Raw genomic sequence first — 27,883 nt, 5'->3', positions numbered from 1 at the left:
CTAAGGTTTGCCTTTCTTGACAAACACTTCCAGTTCGTAGCTCTTCCCTTCGGTCTTGCCACAGCTCCCAGAATTTTCAAAGGTTCTGGGATCGCTGTTGGCAGTGCTTCGGTTTAGGGGCATTGCAGAGGCGCCATTATTACAACAAGCAAGATCCTACACGGACATGGTGTTATCCTTCCTGCGATCTCACGGGTGGAAGGTAAATTTGGAAATGAGTTCCTTAGTCCCAAATACAAGGGTAACTTTATTGGGAACTATAATAGATTCCCTATCGATGAAGATTTTTCTGACTGAAGTCAGGAAATCAAAGATTATCGATACTTGTCGAGTCCTTCAGTCCACTCCTCGGCCATCAGTGGCTCAGTGCATGGAAGTAATCGGGTTGATGGTGGCGGCAATGGACATCATCCCGTTTGCTCTGTTCCACTTCAGACCTCTGCAGTTAAGCATGCTCAGGCAATGGAACGGAGATTATGCGGATTTGTCTCCTTGAATACTACTGGAGCAGGAGACAAGAGATTCCCTTCAATGGTGGTTGTCTCTAGATCATCTCTCCCTGGCAACCTGCTTTTGCAGACCATCTTGGGTGATTGTGACAACAGACGCCAGCCTTCTAGGGTGGGGAGCAGTCTGGGGTTCCCTAAAAGCTCAGGGAGTTTGGACTCAGTCAGTCTGTTCTTCCTATAAACATTCTGGAGCTGAGAGCCACCTTCATTGCTCTTCTGGCCTGGCCTCAGTTTGCCTCGGTCCAGTTTGTCAGGTTCCAGTCGGACAACATAACTTCAGGTGCTTACATCAATCATCAGGGAGGAACGACGAGTTCCTTAGCGATGACAGAGGTAACCAAGATAATTCAGTGGGCGGAGGCCCATTCTTGCTGCCTGTCGGTGATCCACATCCCAGGGGTGGACAACTGGGAGGCGGACTTCCTGAGCAGGCAGACCTTTCATCCGGGGGAGTGGGAACTCCATCCGGAAGTGTTCTCCAGCCTGATTCTCAAGTGGGGTCAGCCGGAATTAGATCTCATGGTATCTCGACAGAATGCCAAGCTCCCGAGATACGGGTCGAGGTCCAGCGACCCCCAGGCAGAACTGATAGATGCTCTGGCGGTTCCTTGGACCTTCAGTCTAGCATACCCATTTCCTCTGTTTGCGCTTCTTCCTCGGGTCATTGCTCGAATCAAGCAGTAGAGGCCGTCGGTGATCCTCATTGCACCGGCTTGGCCTCGCAGGATTTGGTATGCAGATCTGGTGGACATGTCATCTCTGCCACCTTAGAGACTTCCGTTGAGGGAGGACCTTCTAATTCAAGGGCCCTTCCTTCACCCAAAGCTGACTGCTTGGAGATTGAACGCTTAATTCTATCCAAGCAAGGTTTTTCTGACTCTGTCATAGGACCATGATTCAGGCTCGTAAGCCTGTAACTAGGAAGATTTACCATAAGATATGGAGTAAATATCTCTATTGGTGTGAATCCAAGGGCTACTCATGGAGTAGAGTTAGGATTCCTAGAATTTTGTCTTTTCTCCAAGAAGGTTTGGAGAAAGGCTTATCGACTAGTTCCCTAAAGGGTCAAATCTCAGCCTTATCTATTTTGTTACACAAATGTCTGGTGGATGTTCCAGATGTACAATCATTGTACATCTGGAGTCTGAATTTCGTTCTCAAAGTTCTTCAAGGGTCTCTGTTTGAGCCTATGCATTCTTTAGATATTAAGTTGTTATCTTGGAAAGTTTTATTTCTTGTTGCTATTTTTTCTGCTCGTAGAGTGTCAGAGCTCTCGACATTGCAGTATGAGTCAGATAAGGTAGTTTTACGTACTAAATTAGAATTTCTTCCTAAGGTTGTTTCTGATCGGAACATTAATCAGGAAATTGTTGTTCCTTCCTTGTGTCCTTATCTATCTTCTCAGAAGGAACGACTTTTGCACAATTTGGACGTGGTCCGTGCTTTACAAAGTTTTATCTGCAGGCGACTAAGGACTTTCGTCAGTCGTCTTCTTTGTTTGTGGTTTTCTCTGGAAAACGTAAGGGACAGAAAGCTACGGCTATTTCTCTTTCTTTTTGGCTGAAGAGTATCATACGTTTTGCATATGAGACTGCTGGACAGCAGCCTCCAGAGAGAGTTACGGCTTATTCCACGAGGGCTGTCGCTTCCTAATGGGCTTTCAAAAATGTAGCTTCTGTGGAACAGATTTGCAAGGCTGCGACTTGGTTCTCTCTTCACACTTTTTCAAAGTTCTACAAATTTGACACTTTTGCCTTGGCTGAGGCAGCTTTTGGGAGAAAGGTTATTCAAGCAGTGGTGCCTTCCGTTTAGGTTCCCTGTCTTGTCCCTCCCGTATCATCTGTGTACTCTAGCTTGGGTATTGAATCCCATTAGTAATTAAAGCTGATCTGTGGACTCATCGTGTCATTAAAAAGAAAAGAAAATTTATGCTTACCTGATAAATGTATTTCTTTTTTGACACGATGAGTCCATGGCCTGCCCTGTTCTTGAAAGACAGGTTGTTTGTTATTATAAACTTCAGACACCTCTGCACCTTGGTTTTTCCTTTCTATCCTTAACTTTGGTCGAATGACTGGAGTGGGAGGTAAGGGAGGAGCTATTTAACAGCTTTGCTGTGGTACTCTTTGCTGCGGTACTCTTTGACGCCTCCTGCTGATCAGGAGGTGAATATCCCATTGGTAATTAAAGCTGATCCGTGGACGCATTGTGTCAAAAAAGAAATACATTTATTAGGTAAGCATATATTTTTATTTTTATTTCCTCGCATGGAGAGTCCACAACCCGAACCCGCCCTTAATTTTATTTAAGACAGCCTTTTTTTGTATAAACCTCAGGCAACTCTATACCCTTGTGTCATCTTCTCTTTCCATATTCCTTTGGCTGAATGACTGGGGGCTTATGGGACGTAGGAGTGATACTTAATAGCTCTGCTGGGGTGTTCTTTGCCTCCTCCTGGTGGCCAGGAGTTGAATTCCCACTAGTAATTATAATGAATTTGTGGACTCTCCATGTCGGGAAAGAAAATAATTGATCAGGTACGCATTTAGTTTTTTTTCTATTAACTTCATAAAACATTAATGTGGGAAAACTTTACAGAAATAGTAAACCATATCTTCTACATTTTCATTTTCTCAAACCTAAAGCCTTTAATATTGTTTTCATTCAATTAGGTTGTCAGGGACAAATCAGCCACCTGCTGCTAAAAGAAGCTTAATCCTTTCTTCGCAGTCAGCCCCAAATTCTGTGAAGAAGCTTAAACCCAACCAAGACTACACCGGGTGGAACAAGCCAAGATTGCCACTCTCTACACAACCTTTACCACAACAATTGCAAGGGTTGGTATATGTATATATATAAAAAATAATAATAAAAAATCTTAACTCATAGTAGCCATTATTAACCTCCACTAATAGATCTTGATGTAAACACCAATGTTTTGAACCTAAGGCATTTGTAAATTGTGAGACTTCACAAAGATGGGATAAAGTGTGTATGTTTATATGTATTACTGTGTTACTGTGAGTTCTGCACCACCACTGAAAACTATATATAATATATATATATATATATATATATATATATATATATTTATTTATTTATTTGGGCTGGTCGATATGACCAAAAAAAATAAATCTCGATTTAAAAAAAAAAAAAAACCAAGAACCCCCCCAGCGATAGTCATTTTTAATAAAATCGCAATTAAATCGCAAACGCCTTCATTTAGCATTAAACATTTTATTTAACACTACAGAATCTTAATGTACATGTTTATCAATGTCCAATACATTATTTGAGCATAAAAATACAAAACAAAAAATAGTTACAATAAAATTTGCTGGATGTGATAAAATAGTAGCCACTAGCCAGTTATTAGGTCTTATGACACACAAGTTCACACAACATTCATGTTTTATTGGACAGTCATTCTAACGGTGTGGACACAGTAGTATGATTACTCTTTACAACAGTATGACTTGTAAAGTTCTGTATATATAAATAAATATAAGTGTAGTTAGCAGTAAAGTAAGTACAATGAATGCACACACTGCTGCATGTGTTATTCATTTTAGGAGTTACTGTCCAGGGAAACATGAGGGATATTGCATTGACAAGGTCAATCCTGACATCCTGCAGCCGGTCATATACAATCACACACTAGTCACAGCTATTCTGTAGTAGTAGATCTATATAAAAGACCACTAAGAAGTAGAACACATCAACACAGTTATATACAGGAGGTAGTAGTACATAACAAGTTAACTCAAAACATTCAAACAAAGCTAATTTAAATGAAATGAGTTGGCCAGTTCTTACCACATTGCCCATGTTTTCTTGGGCAGTCAGTCTACCTGTGGTAAGAGTAACATGACGCAGTGTGTGCAGCATGTAGAAAGAAACCTGAAAAGTGTTTACTGAGGACTATCCAGCTCCAGCTGCATAATTTGTGTTTTTAAGTAAAGGTAGTACGATGCAGCACACTGCTGAATGTGTTAGTCATTTAGCTGAGTGACTGTCCATGAAAACATGGGGAATGTGTCATTGACAAAGTCAATCCTGACATCCTGCAGCCTGTCATATTACATTAATTTTTACAGCTGTAGCTGTAGTTCTGAACACAGTAAGTAGTAGAACACCAGTTATAGTTAGAGTAACTACTACAATACATAATACAAACAACTGAACTCAACACACACACAGCTAATTGAAATGAAAATAGATATCCAGTTCTTACCACATTTTCCTTTGATTTCTTGGGCACTGGGCAGTCAGTCTAGCTGTGGTATGAGTAACATATGAAACAGTGTATGCATTGCATGCATGGAGAAACCTGAAAACTGCTAAGTGTGCAGCAGCATGATGTGTGTTCTGTTTCTAAATTCTAAGTACAGTAAAGCTATTACAATGCACACTGATGCATGTGTTAGTTATTTAGCTTAGTGACTTTCCACTGTCCAGGAAAACATGGGGGATGTGGCATTGAATAAAAAAGGTAGCAGCACCAAAATGTAGAAACTTAGTAACTTTTTATTTTAGAGACATACCAAAAAACAAAACAACGTTTCGGTCAGCACCTGATCTTAATCATGTTGTATACAGAAATGTCCATACACACTCTTTAAATAGCCATTAGAGGCGGAGTTACAAACACCTGTGTGGGTGGTCAACTTTTTTGTTAAGCCTTTCTTTACAGATCAATGTATAATTCTCCATACTCCCTCTAGTGCAGTGTTTTTCAACCAGTGTGCCGTGGCACACTAGTGTGCCATGAGAGATCCTCAGGTGTGCCGCGGCAGACTGACAACAGTGCGGGGGTGTCCCTCTTTTAAATTTTGAAATATTGGGAGGTATGTGACAGGCTCATCAGGCATCATTTACAACCATGACATATATTATATATATATATATATATATATATATATATATATATATATATATAATATATCCTGTATTAGGCTACAATGTGTGATTTTGTAAAATTTTGGGATGGTGGTGTGCCACAGGATTTTTTAATGTAAAAAAAAGTGTGCCACAGCAAAATAAAGGTTGCAAATCACTGCTCTAGTGGATAAGGACACTTCATCTTAACCATCTATATTAACCTGTAAAACACAATATATAATAAATATATATATATATATATATACATTATTACCTAAATATTGCAAACAATATTAATAACTGTGTAAATTTACCTCCCTATAGTAGCAACATTATTCCAATCTCAGAATTGTATCTAAAAATATATATCTCACCTCAATAGATAAAATATTCATAAAGTTACATGCCAGTCTATCTCCCTATTCATTCCCAAAGGGATTAGTGTTTGTAGTGTATAGATCCAGTATGTTTCTCTACATTTAAGGGTACGCTGTCTATCACCCCCCCTCCTAGGTCTCTTGATCTGTTCAATCATCTGATATCTCAGTTGTGCAATGGTGTGCCCTGCCTGTAAAAAATGGTTAGAAACTGCAGCATCCCTGTTATTGCGTCGTATATTTGATTTGTGTTCAATAATTCTGTCCCTTATCCTACGTGTTGACTCACCTATATAAATCTTGGAACAGGGGCATTTAATTAAATAAATCACATACTCAGAATTGCATGTGAAATATCCAGGGATTTTATACTTCTTACCAGTTAAGGGATGGGAAAAAGAATCACCTTTAATGATGTTGTTACAATTACAACACCCTAGGCATGGGAAACATCCCAGTTTAGGTGTAGATATATGTCTGTACCTGTCTCTTTCCTGAGCCTAAATCAGCTCTCACTAGTTCGTCTCTCAGATTTCTACACCTTTTGTATGCTGGCATTGGTGGTTCTTCAAACTCTTTAATATAGGGATTCAAATCTTTAATTACCGACCAATGTTTTCTAATGATATTATTAATATCTTTACTCAAGGGGTTGTACTGTGAAACAAAGACTATACGTTTATTATCCTGTTTCTCTTTGTTCCCTCTCAGGATAGAATGTCTTGGGATTTTACTGACATCTTCAATTTGTTTCTGAATAAGTTGCTCAGGGAAACCTCTCTCCTTAAAGAGTTTACCCATTCCCATCGATCTGGCCTGTACAGTATCCTCATCTGAGACAATCTTTTTGACTCTAAGGAATTGGCTCCTTGGAAGGCTCCTAATTAGAGGGGGGGATGAGCACTTTCATATCTAAGAAGGCTATTTCTGTCACTCTCCTTCCTGTATAGATCCACTTTTAGATCCCTCCCATTCTTAATAACCTAAGTATCTAGGAATGCCACTGATTCCTCACTGTATGTCATTTTGAATTTAATATGTCTAGTGGATATATTCAGGTCAGCCACAAACTCATGTAGGGAGTCAATGTCGCCCCCGCATATGCCAAAGACATTATCTATATATCTATACCAGCATAATCCATATTGCAGAAACAGCTTATTGGTGTATACAAATCTCTCCTCATACACATTCATAAAAATGTTGGCATATGTGGGGGCGACATTAGACCCCATTGCAGTTCCTTGACATTGTATAAAAAATTGGTCTTGAAAGAGAAAGTAATTACCCAAATTCACATTGGGTAACAGATGGTATACCATTATTGTCAATAGCCTGTCTGATAGCACCCAATCCACTGGTATGGGTAATTGATGTATATAGGCTATTGACATCAAGGGGTAAAAAGAGTAAACTTCTCACTTTCCATACCTAATTCTTCTAATTTAATAAAAAAATCCCCTGTATCCTTAATATAGGACATAGATTCCATAGCAAGGGGTCTAAGTAATTTGTCAAGAGATATAGAGACATTAGTCATAATAGAATTTGTGCTAGCCACAATTGGGCGGCCAGGAGGGGTATCCCTTTTTTTTATGTATTTTAGGCAATGTGTAAAATACTGGTGTAACAAAATTCTCTGGTAATAACATTTCTCTTGTAAGGTGTATCCAGTCCACGGATCATCCATTATTTGTGGGATATTCTCATTCCCAACAGGAAGTTGCAACAAGAGGACACCCACAGCAGAGCTGTCTATATAGCTCCTCCCCTCACTACCATATCCAGTCATTCTCTTGCAACTCTCAACAAGCATGGAGGTAGTAAGAGATAAGTGGTGAAATGTAGCTGTTATTTTGCTTCAATCAAGAGTTTATTATTTTTAAATAGTACCGGAGTTGTACTATTTTGTCCCAGGCAGGAAAAAAGAAGAATCTGCCTGGGATTTCTATGATCTTAGCAGGTTGTAACTAAGATCCATTGCTGTTCTCACACATGTCTGAAGAGAGAGATAACTTCAGCGGGGGAATGGCGTGCAGGTTATCCTGCTATGAGGTATGTGCAGTTAATATTTTTCTAGAAGATGTGAAGGCTAGAAAATGCTTCTGATACCAAATTTATGTAAGGTAAGCCTGAATACAGTGATTTAATAGCGACTGGTATCCTGCTTACTTTCTGAGGTAAAACTCTTTTATATTTACAATATAAAACGTTTGCTGCCATGTTTAAAAGTTTTTATATATACTTTGGTGATAAAACTTTATTGGGGCCTAGTTTTTTTCCACATGGCTGGCTTAAATTTGCCTAGAAATAGTTTCCTGAGGCTTTCCACTGTGTTACTATGAGTGGGAGGGGCCTAGTTTAGTGCTTTTTTGTGCATTAACTATTACAGACTGAGACATCCAGGAGTTCCCTGAATGCTATAGGACATCTCTAAAGGGCTTTTAGGCTTCCAAAATCATTTGTTGAGGAAGGTAGGCCCACAGTAAGGCTGTGGCAGTTTGGTGTGACTGTTAAAAAACGTCTATCGTTTTTTTTGATCCGGTTTTTGAACTTAGGGGTTAATCATCCATTTGCAAGTGGGTGCAATGCTCTGTTAGCTTATTATACACACTGTAAAAATTTCGTTTGATTTACTGCCTTTTTTCACTGTTTTTCAAATTATGAGAAAATTTGTTTCTCTTAAAGGCACAGTACCGTTTTTTATATTTGCTTGTTAACTTGATTTAAAGTGTTTTCCAAGCTTGCTAGTCTCATTGCTAGTCTGTATAAACATGTCTGACATAGAGGAAACTCCCTGTTCATTATGTTTAAAAGCCATGGTGGAACCCCCTCTTAGAATGTGTACCAAATGTACTGATTTCACTTTAAGCAATAAAGATCATATTCTGTCTTTAAAAAATTTATCACCAGAGGAATCTGACGAGGGGGAAGTTATGCTGACTAACTCTCCCCACGTGTCAGATCCTTTGACTCCCGCTCAAGGGACTCACGCTCAAATGGCGCCAAGTACATCCAGGGTGCCCATAGCGTTTACTTTACAAGACATGGCCGCAGCTATGGATAATACACTGTAAGCGGTATTAGCCAGACTACCTGTATTTAGAGGAAAGCGAGATAGCTCTGGAGTTAGACGAAATACAGAGCATACTGACGCTTTAAGAACTATGTCTGATACTGCCTCACAATATGCAGAAGCTGAAGAAGGAGAGCTTCTTTCTGTGGGTGATATTTCTGACTCAGGGAAGATGATGCAACCTGATTCTGATATTTCTACATTTAAATATAAGCTTGAACACCTCCGCGTGTTACTCAGGGAGGTTTTAGCTGCTCTGAATGACTGTGATACAATTGCAGTGCCAGAGAAATTGTGTAGCCTGGATAAATACTATGCAGTGCCGGTGTGTACTGATGTTTTTCCAATACCTAAAAGGTTTACAGAAATTATTACTAAGGAATGGGATAGACCAGGTGTGCCGTTCTCTCCCCCTCCTGTTTTTAGAAAAATGTTTCCAATAGACGCCACCACACGGGACTTATGGCAGACAGTTCCTAAGGTGGAGGGAGCAGTTTCTACTCTAGCAAAGCGTACTGCTATCCCTGTCGAGGACAGTTGTGCTTTCTTAGATCCAATGGATAAAAAGTTAGAGGGTTACCTTAAGAAAATGTTTATTCAACAAGGTTTTATCCTACAGCCCCTTGCATGCATTGCGCCTGTCACTGCTGCTGCGGCGTTCTGGTTTGAGTCTCTGGAAGAGGCTTTACAGGTAGCGACTCCATTGGATGAAATACTTGACAAGCTTAGAGCACTTAAGCTAGCCAATTCTTTTGTTTCTGATGCCATTGTTCATTTGACTAAACTAACGTCTAAGAATTCTGGTTTTGTTATCCAGGCGCGCAGAGCGCTATGGCTTAAATCATGGTCAGCTGACGTTACTTCAAAATCGAAGCTGCTTAACGTTCCCTTAAAGGGGCAGACACTATTCGGGCCTGGTTTGAAGGAGATTATTGCTGATATCACTGGAGGAAAAGGTCATGCCCTTCCTCAGGATAGGTCCAAACCAAGGGCCAAACAGTTTAATTTTCGTGCCTTTCGAAACTTCAAGGCAAGTGCGGCATCAACTTCCTCTAATGCAAAACAAGAGGGAACTTTTGCTCAGTCCAAGACGGTCTGGAGGCCTAACCAGACCTGGAACAAGGGTAAGCAGGCCAAAAAACCTGCTGCTGCCTCTAAGACAGCATGAAGGAACGGCCCCCTATCCGGTAATGGATCTAGTAGGGGGCAGACTTTCGCTCTTCGCCCAGGCGTGGGCAAGAGATGTCCAGGATCCCTGGGCGTTGGAAATTATATCCCAGGGATATCTTCTGGACTTCAAGGCTTCCCCCCCCAAAAGGGAGATTTCACCTTTCACAATTATCTGCAAACCAGATAAAGAGAGAGGCATTCTTACACTGTGTACAAGACCTCCTAGTTATGGGAGTGATCCATCCAGTCCCAAAGGAGGGACAGGGATTTTACTCAAATCTGTTTGTAGTTCCCAAAAAAGAGGGAACCTTCAGACCAATTTTGGATCTAAAGATCTTTAACAAATTCCTCAGAGTTCCATCATTCAAGATGGAGACTATTCGTACCATCCTACCTATGATCCAGGAGGGTCAATACATGACTACAGTGGATTTAAAGGATGCTTATCTGCACATTCCGATACACAAAGATCATCATCGGTTTCTCAGGTTTGCCTTCCTAGACAGGCACTACCAGTTTGTAGCTCTTCCCTTTTGGGTTAGCTACAGCCCCAAGAATTTTTATGAAGGTTCTGGGGTCCCTTCTGGCGGTCCTAAGGCCACGGGGCATAGCAGTGGCCCCTTATTTAGACGACATCCTGATTCAGGCGTCAAACTTCCAAATTGCCAAGTCTCATACGGACATAGTGTTGGCATTTCTGAGGTCGCATGGGTGGAAGGTGAACGAGAAAAAGAGTTCTCTATCCCCCCTCACAAGAGTTTCCTTCCTAGGGACCCTGATAGATTCTGTAGAAATGAAAATTTACCTGACGGAGTCCAGGTTATCAAAACTTCTAAATTCCTGCCGTGTTCTTTATTCCATTCCTCTCCCTTCGGTGGCTCTGTGCATGGAAGTAATCGGCTTAATGGTAGCGGCAATGGACATAGTGCCGTTTGCACGCCTACATCTCAGACCGCTGCAACTATGCATGCTCAGTCAGTGGAATGGGGATTACACAGATTTGTCCCCTTTACTGAATCTGGACCAAGAGACCAGGGATTCTCTTCTCTGGTGGCTATCTCGGGCCCATCTGTCCAAAGGTATGACCTTTCGCAGGCCAGATTGGACAATTGTAACGACAGATGCCAGCCTTCTAGGTTGGGGTGCAGTCTGGAACTCCCTGAAGGCTCAGGGATCGTGGACTCAGGAGGAGTCACTCCTTCCAATAAACATTCTGGAACTAAGAGCGATATTCAATGCTCTTCAGGCTTGGCCTCATCTAGATACAATGAGGTTCATCAGATTTCAGTCGGACAACATCACGACTGTGGCTTACATCAACCATCAAGGGGGAACAAGGAGTTCCCTAGCGATGTTAGAAGTCTCAAAGATAATTCGCTGGGCAGAGATTCACTCTTGCCACCTATCAGCTATCCATATTCCAGGTGTAGAGAACTGGGAGGCGGATTTTCTAAGTCGACAGACTTTTCATCCAGGGTAGTGGGAACTCCATCCGGAGGTGTTTGCACAATTGGTTCTTCATTGTGGCGAACCAGAACTGGATCTCATGGCGTCTCGCCAGAACGCCAAGCTTCCTTGTTACGGATCCAGGTCCAGGGACCCCAAGGCAATGCTGATAGATGCTCTAGCAGCGCCTTGGTCCTTCAACCTGGCTTATGTGTTTCCACCGTTTCCTCTGCTCCCTCGTCTGATTGCCAGAATCAAGCAGGAGAGAGCATCAGTGATCTTGATAGCGCCTGCGTGGCCACGCAGGACTTGGTATGCAGATCTGGTGGACATGTCATCCTTTCCACCATGGACTCTGCCGCTGAGACAGGACCTTCTACTTCAAGGTCCTTTCAACCATCCAAATCTAATTTCTCTGAGGCTGACTGCCTGGAGATTGAACGCTTGATTTTATCAAAGCGGGGTTTCTCCGAGTCAGTCATTGATACCTTGATTCAGGCACGGAAGCCTGTCACCAGGAAAATCTATCATAAAATATGGCGTAAATATCTTTATTGGTGTGAATCCAAGGGCTACTCATGGAGTAAGGTCAGGATTCCCAGGATATTATCTTTTCTCCAAGAAGGATTGGAGAAAGAATTGTCAGCTAGTTCCTTAAAGGGACAGATTTCTGCGCTATCTATTCTTTTGCACAAGCGTCTGGCGGATGCCCCAGACGTTCAGGCATTTTGTCAGGCTTTGGTTAGAATCAAGCCTGTGTTTAAACCTGTTGCTCCACCTTGGAGCTTAAATATTTTTCTTAAAGTTCTTCAGGGGGTTCCGTTTGAACCTCTTCATTCCATAGATATCAAACTTTTATCTTGGAAAGTTCTTTTTTTTTTTTGGTAGCTATTTCCTCGGCTCGTAGAGTTTCCGAGTTATCTGCTTACAATGTGATTCTCCTTATCTGATCTTCCATGCAGATAAGGTAGTTCTGTGTACCAAACCTGGGTTTTTACCTAAGGTGGTATCTAATAAGAATATCAATCAAGAGATTGTTCCGTCTTTGTGTCCTAATCCTTCTTCAAAGAAGGAGCGTCTATTACACAATCTGGACGTGGTTCGTGCTTTAAAGTTTCTTACAAGCTACTAAAGATTTTCGTCAAACATCTGCTTTGTTTGTTGTCTACTCTGGACAGAGGAGAGGTCAAAAGGCTTTGGCAACCTCTTTGTTTTTGGCTAAGAAGCATAATCCGCTTAGCCTATGAGACTGCTGGCCAGCAGCCTCCAGAAAGGATTACAGCTCATTCTACTAGAGCTGTGGCTTCCACATGGGCCTTTAAAAATGAGGCTTCTGTTGAACATATTTGCAAGGCGGCGACTTGGTCTTCGCTTCATACTTTTTAAAAATTCTACAAATTTGATACTTTTGCTTCTTCGGAGGCTATTTTTGGGAGAAAGGTTTTACAGGCAGTGGTACCTTCCATTTAAGTACCTGCCTTGTCCCTCCCTTCATCCGTGTACTTTAGCTTTGGTATTGGTATCCCACAAGTAATGGATGATCCGTGGACTGGATACACCTTACAAGAGAAAACATAATTTATGCTTACTTTTGTGGTGTTTCCAGTCCACGGCCCGCCCTGTCATTTTAAGGCAGGTATTTTTTAATTTTAAACTACAGTCACCACTGCACCCTATGGTTTCTCCTTTCTCTGCTTGTTTTCGGTCGAATGACTGGATATGGTAGTGAGGTGAGGAGCTATATAGACAGCTCTGCTGTGGGTGTCCTCTTGCAACTTCCTGTTGGGAATGAGAATATACCACAAGTAATGGATGATCCGTGGACTGGATACACCACAAGAGAAATACATTTATCAGGTAAGCATAATTTGTTTTTTTTGTTCTTTATCTGTTATTAGCCCATTACACATTGCCTTATCAATACATTTAATCAACTCACGTTTAACTTCAAATGTAGGATCTCTATCAAGTGGTTTATAAACATCTCTGTCTTGGAAGCTATGGGAAGAGGGCCCAAAGGCACTACTGAGGGGTAAGAAAGGGAATATAGTAATAGATAATTACAACTGAGAGAAGGAGTTAATATTCCTTCTCAGCAATTTTCTAAATAGTATGATTATTAGGTGCTATGTACAATACTAGACTACAAACCAACTTAGAGGTATGACCTCTAAAAAAAGTACATATGTGTAGCACTCAAATTCCCTTTATTAAAGGTATCGACAGAGTATTGAGTGGCGGATAAACTTATTATTAAATTATTATTATTAAAATATAACTTTTATTGGGACTTATTAAAAAATGGTAAGACATAATATTAAAAATACAGACACTTAAATCAATTTAATTGGGGACAGTAATAAGAATACCACTGGAGGTGAGATTATATATGGTCAAGGATAATAATGTATCTAATTAATGGATCTAGGTGTTCCAACTACTATGTACATATATTTGTGGTATTACCACTAAAAATGGAATTCTATTGGTCAAAGATATTAATGTGTCTAGATAGTAACCCCAGTTACTCAATTGCTCTCTCTCTCTATATATATATCTCCAACATTGGTGTGTCCGGTCCACGGCGTCATCCTTACTTGTGGGAATATCTCTTCCCCGACAGGAAATGGCAAAGAGTCCCAGCAAAGCTGGCCATATAGTCCCTCCTAGGCTCCGCCCACCCCAGTCATTCTCTTTGCCGTTGCACAGGCAACATCTCCACGGAGATGGTTAAGCGTTTTTTGGTGTTTAAATGTAGTTTTTTATTCTTCTATCAAGTGTTTGTTATTTTAAAATAGTGCTGGTATGTACTATTTACTCTGAAACAGAAAAGGATGAAGAGTTCTGTTTGTGAGAGGAAGATGATTTTAGCAGACAGTAACTAAAATCGATTGCTGTTTCCACATAGGACTGTTGAGATGAAGTAACTTCAGTTGGGGGAAACAGTTAGCAGACTTTTCTGCTTAAGGTATGACTAGCCATATTTCTAACAAGACCATGTAATGCTGGAAGGCTGTCATTTCCCCTCATGGGGACTGGTAAGCCATTTTCTTAGTCAAGCAAACAGAATAAAGGGCTTAATATGGGCTATAAAACTGGTTGACACTTTTATGGGCTAAATCGATTGCTTTATTTGGGCATTTTATACATGTTTATGCTGATAATTCTCATTTATAAACTTGGGGAACGTTTTTTAACGGCAGGCACTATGTTAGACACCTTTTCCAGTCAGGGGGGCCTTCCCAGTTGTAGGCTGAGCCTCATTTTCGCGCCATTACTGTGCAGTTGTTTTTTGAGAGCAAGACATGCAGATGCATGTGTGAGGATCTGAAAGTAACTGGAAAAGTTTCTAGAAGGCGTAACTTGGTATCGTATTCCCCTCTGGGCTTGGTTAGGTCACAGCAAAGGCTATAGCTGGGACTGTATAGGGGTTAAATTTGTAAACGGCTCCGGTTCCGTTATTTTAAGGGTTAAAGCTCTGAAAATTGGTGTGCAATACTCTTAATGCTTTAAGACACTGTGGTGAAATTTTGGTTATTTTTGAACAATTCCTTCATACTTTTTCACATTTTCAGTAATAAAGTGTGTTCAGTTTAAAATTTAAAGAGACAGTAACGGTTTTGTTTTAAAACGTTTTTTGTGCTTTATTGACAAGTTTAAGCCTGTTTAACATGTCTGTGCCTTCGGATAAGCTATGTTCTATATGTATGAAAGCCAATGTGTCTCCCCATTTAAATTTGTGTGATAATTGTGCCATAACGTCCAAACAAAGTAAGGACAGTACTGCCACAGATAATGAAATTGCCCAAGATGATTCCTCAGATGAGGGGAGTAAACATGATACTACATCATCTCCTACTGTGTCTACACCAGTTTTGCCCACGCAGGAGGCCCCTAGTACATCTAGCGCGCCAATGCTTATTACCATGCAACAATTGACGGCTGTAATGGATAACTCCATAGCAAATATTTTATCCAAAATGCCTACATATCAGAGAAAGCGCGATTGCTCTGTTTTAAACACTGAAGAGCAGGAGGGCGCTGATGATAATTGTTCTGTCATACCCTCACACCAATCTGAAGTGGCCATGAGGGAGGTTTTGTCAGATGGGGAAATTTGAGATTCAGGAAAAATTTCTCAACAAGCTGAACCTGATGTTGTGACATTTAAATTTAAATTAGAACATCTCCGCGCACTGCTTAAGGAGGTGTTATCTACTCTGGATGATTGTGACAACTTGGTCATTCCAGAGAAATTATGCAAGATGGACAAGTTCCTAGAGGTTCCAGTGCACCCCGACGCTTTTCCTATACCCAAGCGGGTGGCGGACATAGTGAATAAGTAGTGGGAGAAGCCCGGCATACCTTTTGTTCCCCCTCCTATATTTAAGAAATTATTTCCTATGGTCGACCCCAGAAAGGACTTATGGCAGACAGTCCCTAAGGTCGAGGGGGCAGTTTCTACTCTAAACAAGCGCACTACTATTCCTATCGAGGATAGTTGTGCTTTCAAAGATCCTATAGATAAAAAATTGGAGGGTTTGCTTAAAAAGATTTTTGTACAGCAAGGTTACCTTCTACAACCCATTTCGTGCATTGTTCCTGTCACTACAGCAGCGTGGTTCTGGTTCGAGGAACTAGAAAAGTCGCTCAGTAGAGAGACTCCATATGAGGAGGTTATGGACAGAGTTCACGCACTTAAGTTGGCTAACTCTTTTATTTTAGATGCCGCTTTGCAATTAGCTAGATTAGCGGCGAAAAATTCAGGGTTTGCAATCGTGGCGCGCAGAGCGCTTTGGCTAAAGTCTTGGTCAGCGGATGTGTCATCCAAGACAAAATTGCTTAACATCCCTTTCAAAGGTAAAACTCTATTTGGACCAGAATTGAAAGAGATTATCTCAGACATCACTGGGGAAAGGGCCACGCACTTCCACAAGATAGACCTTTCAAGGCCAAGAATAAGTCTAATTTTCGTTCCTTTCGCAATTTCAGGAACGGACCGGCCTCTAATTCTGCATCCTCTAAGCAAGAGGGTAATGCCTCACAACCCAAACCAGCCTGGAAACCGATGCAAGGCTGGAACAAGGGTAAGCAGGCCAAGAAGCCTGCTGCTGCTAACAAAACAGCATGAAGGAGTAGCCCCCGATCCGGGACCGGATCTAGTAGGGGGCAGACTCTCTCTCTTTGCTCAGGCTTGGGCAAGAGATGTTCAGGATCCCTGGGCACTAGAAATAGTTTCTCAGGGTTATCTTCTGGAATTAAGGGAACTACCCCCAAGGGGAAGGTTCCACATTTCTCACTTATCCTTAAACCAAATAAAGAGACAGGCATTCTTACATTGTGTAGAAGACCTGTTAAAGATGGGAGTGATACACCCAGTTCCAATAAAGGAACAAGGAATGGGATTTTATTCCAATCTGTTCGTAGTTCCCAAAAAATAGGGAACTTTCAGACCATTTTTGGATTTGAAGATCCTAAACAAATTTCTCAGGGTACCATCGTTCAAGATGGAAACCATTCGAACGATTCTACCCACTATCCAGGAAGGTCAATTTATGACTACCGTGGATCTAAAGGATGCGTACCTACATATTCCTATCCACAAAGAACATCATCAGTTCCTAAGGTTCGCCTTTCTGGACAAACATTTCCAGTTTGTGGCCCTCCCATTCGGGTTAGCCACTGCTCCAAGGATTTTCACAAAGGTACTAGGGTCCCTTCTAGTGGTTCTAAGACAAAGTGGCATTGCAGTAGTACCTTACTTGGATGACATTCTAATACAAGCGTCGTCCCTGTCAAAAGCAAAGGCTCATACAGACATCGTTCTGGCCTTCTCAGATCACACGGATGGAAGGTGAACATAGAAAAAAGTTCTCTGTCTCCGTCAACAAGAGTTCCCTTCTTGGGAACAATAATAGATTCCTTAGAAATGAGGATTTTTCTGACAGAGGTCAGAAAGTCAAAACTTCTAAGCACTTGTCAAGTTCTTCATTCTGTTCCACGTCCTTCCATAGCGCAGTGCATGGAAGTAGTAGGGTTGATGGTTGCAGCAATGGACATAGTTCCTTTTGCACAAATTCATCTAAGACCATTACAACTGTGCATGCTCAAACAGTGGAATGGGGACTATACAGACTTGTCTCCAATGATTCAAGTAGATCAGAAGACCAGAGATTCACTCCGTTGGTGGCTGACCCTGGACCATCTATCCCAGGGAATGAGCTTCCGCAGACCAGAGTGGGTCATTGTCACGACCGACGCCATTCTAGTGGGCTGGGGCGCGGTCTGGGAATCCCTGAAAGCTCAGGGACTATGGTCTCGGGAAGAGTCTCTTCTCCCGATAAACATTCTGGAACTAAGAGCGATCTTCAATGCTCTCAGGGCTTGGCCTCAGCTAGCAAAGGCCAGATTCATAAGATTCCAATCAGACAACATGACGACCGTTGCGTATATCAACCATCAGGGGGGAACAAGGAGTTCCCTGGCGATGAAAGAAGTGACCAAAATAATTCAATGGGCGGAGGATCACTCCTGCCACCTATCTGCGATCCACATCCCAGGTGTGGAAAACTGGGAAGCGGATTATCTGAGTCGTCAGACATTCCATCCGGGGGAGTGGGAACTCCACCCGGAGATCTTTGCCCAACTAACTCAATTATGGGGCATTCCAGACATGGATCTGATGGCGTCTCATCAGAACTTCAAGGTTCCTTGCTACGGGTCCAGATCCAGGGATCCCAAGGCGACTCTAGTAGATGCACTAGTAGCACCTTGGACCTTCAACCTAGCTTATGTATTTCCACCGTTTCCTCTCATTCCCAGGCTGGTAGCCAGGATCAAACAGGAGAGGGCCTTGGTGATCTTGATAGCTCCTGCGTGGCCACGCAGGACTTGGTATGCAGACCTGGTGAATATGTCATCGGCTCCACCATGGAAGCTACCTTTGAGACAGGACCTTCTTGTTCAGGGTCCATTCGAACATCCAAATCTGGTCTCCCTCCAGCTGACGGCTTGGAGATTCAACGCTTGATTCTATCAAAGCGTGGGTTTTCAGATTCTGTGATAGATACTCTGGTTCAGGCCAGAAAACCGGTAACTAGAAAGATTTACCATAAAATATGGAAAAGATATATCTGTTGGTGTGAATCCAAAGGATTCCCATGGAATAAGATAAAGATTCCTTAGATTCTCTCCTTTCTACAAGAAGGTTTGGAGAAAGGATTATCTGCAAGTTCTCTAAAGGGACAGATCTCTGCTTTATCTGTCTTACTACACAAAAGACTGGCAGCTGTGCCAGATGTTCAAGCTTTTGTTCAGGCTCTGGTTAGGATCAAGCCTGTTTACAGACCTTTGACTCCTCCCTGGAGTCTAAATCTAGTTCTTTCAGTTCTTCAAGGGGTTCCGTTTGAACCTTTACATTCCATAGACATTAAGTTACTATCTTGGAAAGTTTTGTTTTTGGTTGCTATTTCTTCTGCTAGAAGAGTTTCAGAGTTATCTGCTCTGCAGTGTTCTCCGCCCTATCTGGTGTTCCATGCAGATAAGGTGGTTTTGCGTACTAAGCCTGGTTTTCTTCCAAAGGTTGTTTCTAACAAGAATATTAACCAGGAGATAGTTGTACCTTCTTTATGTCCGAATCCAGTTTCAAAGAAGGAACGTTTGTTACACAATTTGGACGTAGTCCGTGCTCTAAAATTCTATTTAGAGGCTACAAAAGATTTCAGACAAACATCTTCTTTGTTTGTTGTCTATTCTGGTAAAAGGAGAGGTCAAAAAGCGACTTCTACCTCTCTTTCCTTTTGGCTTAAAAGCATCATCCGATTGGCTTATGAGACTGCCGGACGGCAGCCTCCTGAAAGAATCACAGCTCACTCCACTAGGGCTGTAGCTTCCACATGGGCCTTCAAGAACGAGGCTTCTGTTGACCAGATATGTAAGGCAGCGACTTGGTCTTCACTGCACACTTTTGCCAAATTTTACAAATTTGATACATTTGCTTCTTCGGAGGCTATTTTTGGGAGAAAGGTTTTGCAAGCCGTGGTGCCTTCCGTTTAGGTAACCTGATTTGCTCCCTCCCTTCATCCGTGTCCTAAAGCTTTGGTATTGGTTCCCACAAGTAAGGATGACGCCGTGGACCGGACACACCAATGTTGGAGAAAACAGAATTTATGCTTACCTGATAAATTGCTTTCTCCAACGGTGTGTCCGGTCCACGGCCCGCCCTGGTTTTTTAATCCGGTCTGATGAATTATTTTCTCTAAATACAGTCACCACGGTACCATATGGTTTCTCCTATATTTTTCCTCCTGTCCGTCGGTCGAATGACTGGGGTGGGCGGAGCCTAGGAGGGACTATATGGCCAGCTTTGCTGGGACTCTTTGCCATTTCCTGTTGGGGAAGAGATATTCCCACAAGTAAGGATGACGCCGTGGACCGGACACACCGTTGGAGAAAGTAATTTATCAGGTAAGCATAAATTCTGTTTTCTTTCATGTAATTAGCAAGAGTCCATGAGCTAGTGACGTATGGGATATACATTCCTACCAGGAGGGGCAAAGTTTCCCAAACCTCAAAATGCCTATAAATACACCCCTCACCACACCCACAAATCAGTTTTACAAACTTTGCCTCCTATGGAGGTGGTGAAGTAAGTTTGTGCTAGATTCTACGTTGATATGCGCTCCGCAGCAGGTTGGAGCCCGGTTTTCCTCTCAGCGTGCAGTGAATGTCAGAGGGATGTGAGGAGAGTATTGCCTATTTGAATTCAATGATCTCCTTCTACGGGGTCTATTTCATAGGTTCTCTGTTATCGGTCGTAGAGATTCATCTCTTACCTCCCTTTTCAGATCGACGATATACTCTTATATATACCATTACCTCTACTGATTCTCGTTTCAGTACTGGTTTGGCTTTCTACTACATGTAGATGAGTGTCCTGGGGTAAGTAAGTCTTATTTTCTGTGACACTCTAAGCTATGGTTGGGCACTTTTATATAAAGTTCTAAATATATGTATTCAAACATTTATTTGCCTTGACTCAGGATGTTCAACGTTCCTTATTTCAGACAGTCAGTTTCATATTTGGGATAATGCATATGAATAAATCCATTTTTTTTTCTTACCTTAAAATTTGACTTTTTTTCTCTGTGGGCTGTTAGGCTTGCGGGGGCTGAAAATGCTTCATTTTATTGCGTCATTCTTGGCGCAGACTTTTTTGGCGCAAAATTTTTTTTTCTGTTTCCGGCGTCATACGTGTCGCCGGAAGTTGCGTCATTTTTGATGTTTTTTTGCGCCAAAAGTGTCGGCGTTCCGGATGTGGCGTCATTTTTGGCGCCAAAAGCATTTAGGCGCCAAATAATGTGGGCGTCTTTTTTGGCGCTAAAAAATATGGGCTTCATTTTTGTCTCCACATTATTTAAGTCTCATTGTTTATTGCTTCTGGTTGCTAGAAGCTTGTTCACTGGCATTTTTTCCCATTCCTGAAACTGTCATTTAAGGAATTTGATCAATTTTGCTTTATATGTTGTTTTTTCTATTACATATTGCAAGATGTCCCAGATTGACACTGAGTCAGAAGATACTTCTGGAAAACCGCTGCCTGGTGCTGGATCTACCAAAGTTAAGTGTATTTGCTGTAAACTTGTGGTATCTGTTCCTCCAGCTGTTGTTTGTAATGAATGTCATGACAAACTTGTTAATGCAGATAATATTTCCTTTAGTAATGTTACATTACCTGTTGCTGTTCCATCAACATCTAATACTCAGTGTTCCTGTTAACATAAGAGATTTTGTTTCTAAATCCATTAAGAAGGCTATGTCTGTTATTCCTCCTTCTAGTAAACGTAAAAGGTCTTTTAAAACTTCTCATTTTTCAGATGAATTTTTAAATGAACATCATCATTCTGATTCTGATAATGGTTCCTCTGGTTCAGAGGATTCTGTCTCAGAGGTTGATGCTGATAAATCTTCATATTTATTCAAAATGGAATTTTTTCGTTCTTTACTAAAAGAAGTCTTAATTGCATTAGAAATAGAGGATTCTGGTCCTCTTGATACTAAATCTAAACGTTTAAATAAGGTTTTTAAATCTCCTGTAGTTATTCCAGAAGTTTTTCCTGTCCCTGATGCTATTTCTGAAGTAATCTCCAGGGAATGGAATAATTTGGGTAATTCATTTACTCCTTCTAAACGTTTTAAGCAATTATATCCTGTGCCATTTGACAGATTAGAATTTGTGGACAAAATCCCTAAAGTTGATGGTGCTGTCTCTACTCTTGCTAAACGTACTACTATTCCTACGGCAGATAGTACTTCCTTTAAGGATCCTTTAGATAGGAAGATTGAATCCTTTCTAAGAAAAGCTTACTTATGTTCAGGTAATCTTCTTAGACCTGCTATATCTTTAGTGGATGTTGCTGCAGCTTCAACTTTTTGGTTAGAAGCTTTAGCGCAACAAGTAACAGATCATAATTCTCATAGCATTGTTAATCTTCTTCAACATGCTAATAATTTTATTTGTGATGCCATCTTTGATATCATTAGGGTTGATGTCAGGTATATGTCTCTAGCTATTTTAGCTAGAAGAGCTTTATGGCTTAAAACTTGGAATGCTGATATGTCTTCTAAGTCAACTTTGCTTTCCCTTTCTTTCCAGGGTAATAAATTATTTGGTTCTCAGTTGGATTCTATTATCTCAACTGTTACTGAAGGGAAAGGAACTTTTTTACCACAGGATAAAAAATCTAAAGGTAAATTTAGGTCTAATAATCGTTTTCGTTCCTTTCGTCACAATAAGGAACAAAAGCCTGATCCTTCAGCCACAGGAGAGGTATCAGTTTGGAAACCATCTCCAGTCTGGAATAAATCCAAGCCTTTTAGAAAACCAAAGCCAGCTCCCAAGTCCACATGAAGGTGCGGCCCTCATTCCAGCCCAGCTGGTAGGGGGCAGATTACGATTTTTCAAAGAAATTTGGATCAATTCAGTTCACAATATTTGGATTCAAAACATTGTTTCAGAAGGGTACAGAATTGGCTTCAAGATAAGGCCTCCTGCAAAGAAATTTTTTCTTTCCCGTGTCCCAGTAAATCCAGTTAAGGCTCAAGCATTTCTGAAATGTGTTTCAGATCTAGAGTTGGCTGGAGTAATTATGCCAGTTCCAGTTCTGGAACAGGGGCTGGGGTTTTATTCAAATCTCTTCATTGTACCAAAGAAGGAGAATTCCTTCAGACCAGTTCTGGATCTAAAAATATTGAATCGTTATGTAAAAATACCAACATTCAAAATGGTAACTATAAGGACTATCCTGCCTTTTGTTCAGCAAGGGCATTATATGTCCACAATAGATTTACAGGATGCATATCTGCATATTCCGATTCATCCAGATCACTATCAGTTTCTGAGATTCTCTTTCCTAGACGAGCATTACCAGTTTGTGGCTCTGCCGTTTGGCCTAGCAACAGCTCCAAGAATTTTTACAAAGGTTCTCGGTGCCCTTCTGTCTGTAATCAGAGAACAGGGTATTGTGGTATTTCCTTATTTGGACGATATCTTGGTACTTGCTCAGTCTTCACATTTAGCAGAATCTCATACGAATAGACTTGTGTTGTTTCTTCAAGATCATGGTTGGAGGATCAATTTACCGAAAAGTTCACTGATTCCTCAGACAAGGGTAACCTTTTTAGGTTTCCAGATAGATTCAGCGTCCATGACTCTGTCTTTGACAGACAAGAGACGTCTAAAATTGATCTCAGCTTGTCGAAACCTTCAATCACAATCATTCCCTTTGGTAGCCTTATGCATGGAAATTCTAGGTCTTATGACTGCTGCATCGGACGCGATCCCCTTTGCTTGTTTTCACATGCGACCTCTTCAGCTCTGTATGCTGAACCAGTGGTGCAGGGATTACACAAAGATATCTCAATTAATATCTTTAAAACCGATTGTACGACACTCTCTGACGTGGTGGACAGATCACCATCGTTTAGTTCAGGGGGCTTCTTTTGTTCTTCCAACCTGGACTGTAATTTCAACAGAAGCAAGTCTGACAGGTTGGGGAGCTGTTTGGGGGTCTCTGACAGCACAAGGGGTTTGGGAATCTCAGGAGGTGAGATTACCGATCAATATTTTGGAACTCCGTGCAATTTTCAGAGCTCTTCAGTCATGGCCTCTTCTAAAGAGAGAGTCGTTCATTTATTTTCAGACAGACAATGTCACAACTGTGGCATACATCAATCATCAAGGAGGGACTCACAGTCCTCTGGCTATGAAAGAAGTATCTCGGATACTGGTTTGGGCGGAATCCAGCTCCTGTCTAGTTTCTGCGGTTCATATCCCAGGTATAGACAATTGGGAAGCGGATTATCTCAGTCGCCAAACATTACATCCGGGCGAATGGTCTCTTCACCCAGAGGTATTTCTTCAGATTGTTCAAATGTGGGGACTTCCAGAAATAGATCTGATGGCTTCTCATCTAAACAAGAAACTTCCCAGGTATCTGTCCAGATCCAGGGATCCTCAAGCGGAAGCAGTGGATGCATTGTCACTTCCTTGGAAGTATCATCCTGCCTATATCTTTCTGCCTCTAGTTCTTCTTCCACGAGTAATCTCCAAGATTCTGAAGGAATGCTCGTTTGTTCTGCTGGTGGCTCCAGCATGGCCTCACAGGTTTTGGTATGCGGATCTTGTCCGGATGGCCTCTTGCCAACCGTGGACTTTTCCGTTAAGACCAGACCTTCTGTCGCAAGGTCCTTTTTTCCATCAGGATCTCAAATCCTTAAATTTAAAGGTATGGAGATTTAACGCTTGATTCTTAGTCAAAGAGGTTTCTCTGACTCTGTGATTAATACTATGTTACAGGCTCGTAAAACTGTATCTAGGAAGATATATTATCGAGTCTGGAAGACTTACATTTCTTGGTGTCTTTCTCATCATTTTTCCTGGCATTCTTTTAGAATTCCGAGAATTTTACAGTTTCTTCAGGATGGTTTGGATAAAGGTTTGTCTGCAAGTTTCTTGAAAGGACAAATCTCTGCTCTTTCTGTTCTTTTTCACAGAAAGATTGCTAATCTTCCTGATATTCATTGTTTTGTACAAGCTTTGGTTCGTATAAAACCTGTCATTAAGTCAATTTCTCCTCCTTGGAGTTTGAATTTGGTTCTGGGGGCTCTTCAAACTCCTCCGTTTGAACCTATGCATTCATTGGACATTAAACTACTTTCTTGGAAAGTTTTGTTTCTTTTGGCCATCTCTTCTGCTAGAAGAGTTTCTGAATTATCTTCTCTTTCTTGTGAGTCTCCTTTTCTGATTTTTCATCAGGATAAGGCGGTGTTGCAAACTTCTTTTAAATTTTTACCTAAGGTTGTGAATTCTAACAACATTATTAGAGAAATTGTGGTTCCTTCATTATGCCCTAATCCTAAGAATTCTAAGGAGAGATCATTGCATTCTTTGGATGTAGTTAGAGCTTTGAAATATTATGTTGAAGCTACTAAGAATTTCCGAAAGACTTCTAGTCTATTTGTTATCTTTTTTGGTTCTAGGAAAGGTCAGAAGGCTTCTGCCATTTCTTTGGCATCTTGGTTGAAATCTTTAATTCATCATGCTTATGTCGAGTCGGGTAAAACTCCGCCTCAAAGGATTACAGCTCATTCTACTAGGTCAGTTTCTACTTCCTGGGCGTTTAGGAATGAAACTTCGGTTGATCAGATTTGCAAAGCAGCAACTTGGTCTTCTTTGCATACTTTTACTAAATTCTACCATTTTGATGTGTTTTCTTCTTCTGAAGCAGTTTTTGGTAGAAAAGTGCTTCAGGCAGCTGTTTCAGTTTGATTCTTCTGCTTCTAATTTCAGTTTTTTTCATTATAAGATTTAAACTTTATTTTGGGTATGGATTATTTTCAGCGGAATTGGCTGTCTTTATTTTATCCCTCCCTCTCTAGTGACTCTTGCGTGGAAGATCTACATCTTGGGTAGTCATTATCCCATACGTCACTAGCTCATGGACTCTTGCTAATTACATGAAAGAAAACATAATTTATGTAAGAACTTACCTGATAAATTCATTTCTTTCATATTAGCAAGAGTCCATGAGGCCCACCCTTTTTTGTGGTGGTTATGATGTTTTTGTATAAAGCACAATTATTCCAATTCCTTATTTTTTATGCTTTCGCACTTTTGTCTTATCACCCCACTTCTTGGCTATGCGTTAAACTGATTTGTGGGTGTGGTGAGGGGTGTATTTATAGGCATTTTGAGGTTTGGGAAACTTTGCCCCTCCTGGTAGGAATGTATATCCCATACGTCACTAGCTCATGGACTCTTGCTAATATGAAAGAAATGAATTTATCAGGTAAGTTCTTACATAAATTATGTTGTACATTGTGTGGTGTTCACAAGTTGAAGTGGTTATGGTATATTGTGATATACCATGTACATAGAGTTCACATAATCTGTGAAGTTTAAAGAGCGTAGGTACACTTTTAGTAACTTGGAAACACACCCTTATGATTATGTCACTATTGAATGAGGATCTGTACTCTAAGCTTTTGGATGGGTCAATAATTTTTTTTTTTATATGTAGATACATTTGATACTAGTCAAAATTATGTCCCCATAAGAGTACAATAATTTTTACTTAGGTTAATTAAGATATTGTTAGTAAGAGCACTCCAGATGAATAGATATACATCTGTATGTTATACCAATTGTAACGTATAGGGTGGTATATCTTCTGAACCAAGTTTTGATCATTCACTCATTTATAAAGTTTAGTCCAATAATTAGCTACTTAGTGTTTAAGTCACCAGTTAATTAAAGGTAATTCTATACAATATTGAATTCCTCAAGTGGAATTTAACACTAAGTACTGATAAATTGTCATCCAATCAAGTCACTCCCCATCTAGTAGTATTAATATGTGAGTTAAACCATCGCTTTTATATATATATATATATATATATATATATATATATATATATATATATATATATATATATATATATATATATATATATATATATATATATATATATATATATATGGTATAACCAATATTTTGAACTGTACGCACTCGCAAACTGTGTCTAGTTGGTGGCGCTTAGAAAAAGTAAAAATATATTTCTCAACCCCTCTGATATCCAAGTATGCTAGCTTCTTAACAAAAGGGCTACTCGTATATATCGTTATAAAGATCCATATACCATATTTGCCTTATAGAGAGATAGCACTATTATGTATGATAGAACCGATTCCATACGGTACCAATAACACTTATGTCACTTTGCTATTCCCATTATTCATAACTAGATATATAATTCTCTAGCTGTAATCATAACAGAGTGGTATGGCTTATATTGCCTCCCGTTTAGAGAGCTTAGGTTTTTCAAGCTGTCCCCAATTAGGTAAATAAAGTAATTCGTCTTAGCTTTAAAATTAGCTGTGGCTATATATATCCATATTAGCTTCTAGTAAGTTGACGAAATAACTTCTATTATTAGAAATAGATTTAAGTAACTGCTAAGTTTAAAAACACATAAACATAGAGCCCATCAACTCCCAACCTCCCCTGACATGTTTCGCAGACAAACTCGGCTTTCTCAAAGGGTTTACCAAGGTTACGGTCTGGTGGGTATTTGTACCTGGTAACTCCGTTTATTTTGAAAGATCAACCTATCAGCGCGTCTAGGTGTGAATGTTTTGCTTGTGACGTTTAGCCACACTCCTCCAATCCTAGCCAATAGGTGTGAATGTTGTGCTGGTAACGTTCCAGCTGATTTATTCGATCTGACAGGTATAGTTTATTCTTGACAACAACCTCTCATGCCTGATCGCCGTGCTTAGTCAATTAATATTTAGTGTCTCTTAAATATATTTGTTCTCCCATCGTTCATTGATACACTGTCTCAAAGATTTCTAAATGTAATATTATGTTCATGACAACATTTTTTTCATTTGTTCATCTTATGTATCAAACGATACTATTAAAAGATCCTGTCCATATTGCTGACATTACAGCTAATTTTAACGATCTAACAGGCTATGAGGTTTTTGTAGTCGCTTGTCATGCCTGATCATCATGCTTTCTCACAACTCATGAATGGTCTTACGGACCACTGGCACTCTTCAAATAATTCATCAATTGTCTCACGAATTTCATAAGTATAACATTGTATCCGTGTCAGCGCATTCTGTCTTACTCATCATGGGTATCGTAAGGCACTATGTCATCTCTTGGTCTCTATATTTAACATAGCCTGTCCGGCTTATTATATATTGATTATCAGATAGCATTTGTGCTTTATAAAGAAAGTAGTTATCCTCACATACATCAACTATGAACAACATTATTTGACATTACCCAGGGATCTACCCAAAATCACCTGCTTTATGAGCACCTATAATATGAAAATTAAATGTCCAGAAAAAT

At 40.5% G+C, this 27,883-nt stretch overlaps 1 protein-coding gene across 1 annotated transcript in view; it reads left to right on the top strand.

Annotated features, from left to right (window-relative positions):
• Positions 1–27,883, top strand: part of USP37 (ubiquitin specific peptidase 37) — a 343,747-nt gene that overhangs the window by 62,241 nt on the left and 253,623 nt on the right. Inside the window, exon 5 of the mRNA XM_053712385.1 lies at positions 3,182–3,346. Within this exon, the coding sequence (XP_053568360.1) occupies positions 3,182–3,346 (165 nt within the window). The remainder of the gene's footprint in view (positions 1–3,181; positions 3,347–27,883) is intronic.

The sequence above is a fragment of the Bombina bombina genome, chromosome 1 (assembly GCF_027579735.1).
Source record: "Bombina bombina isolate aBomBom1 chromosome 1, aBomBom1.pri, whole genome shotgun sequence".
Taxonomy (NCBI): Eukaryota; Metazoa; Chordata; class Amphibia; order Anura; family Bombinatoridae; genus Bombina; species Bombina bombina.
The sequence above is the reverse complement of the archived record's forward strand: the minus strand, read 5'-3'. Positions and strand labels throughout refer to the sequence as shown.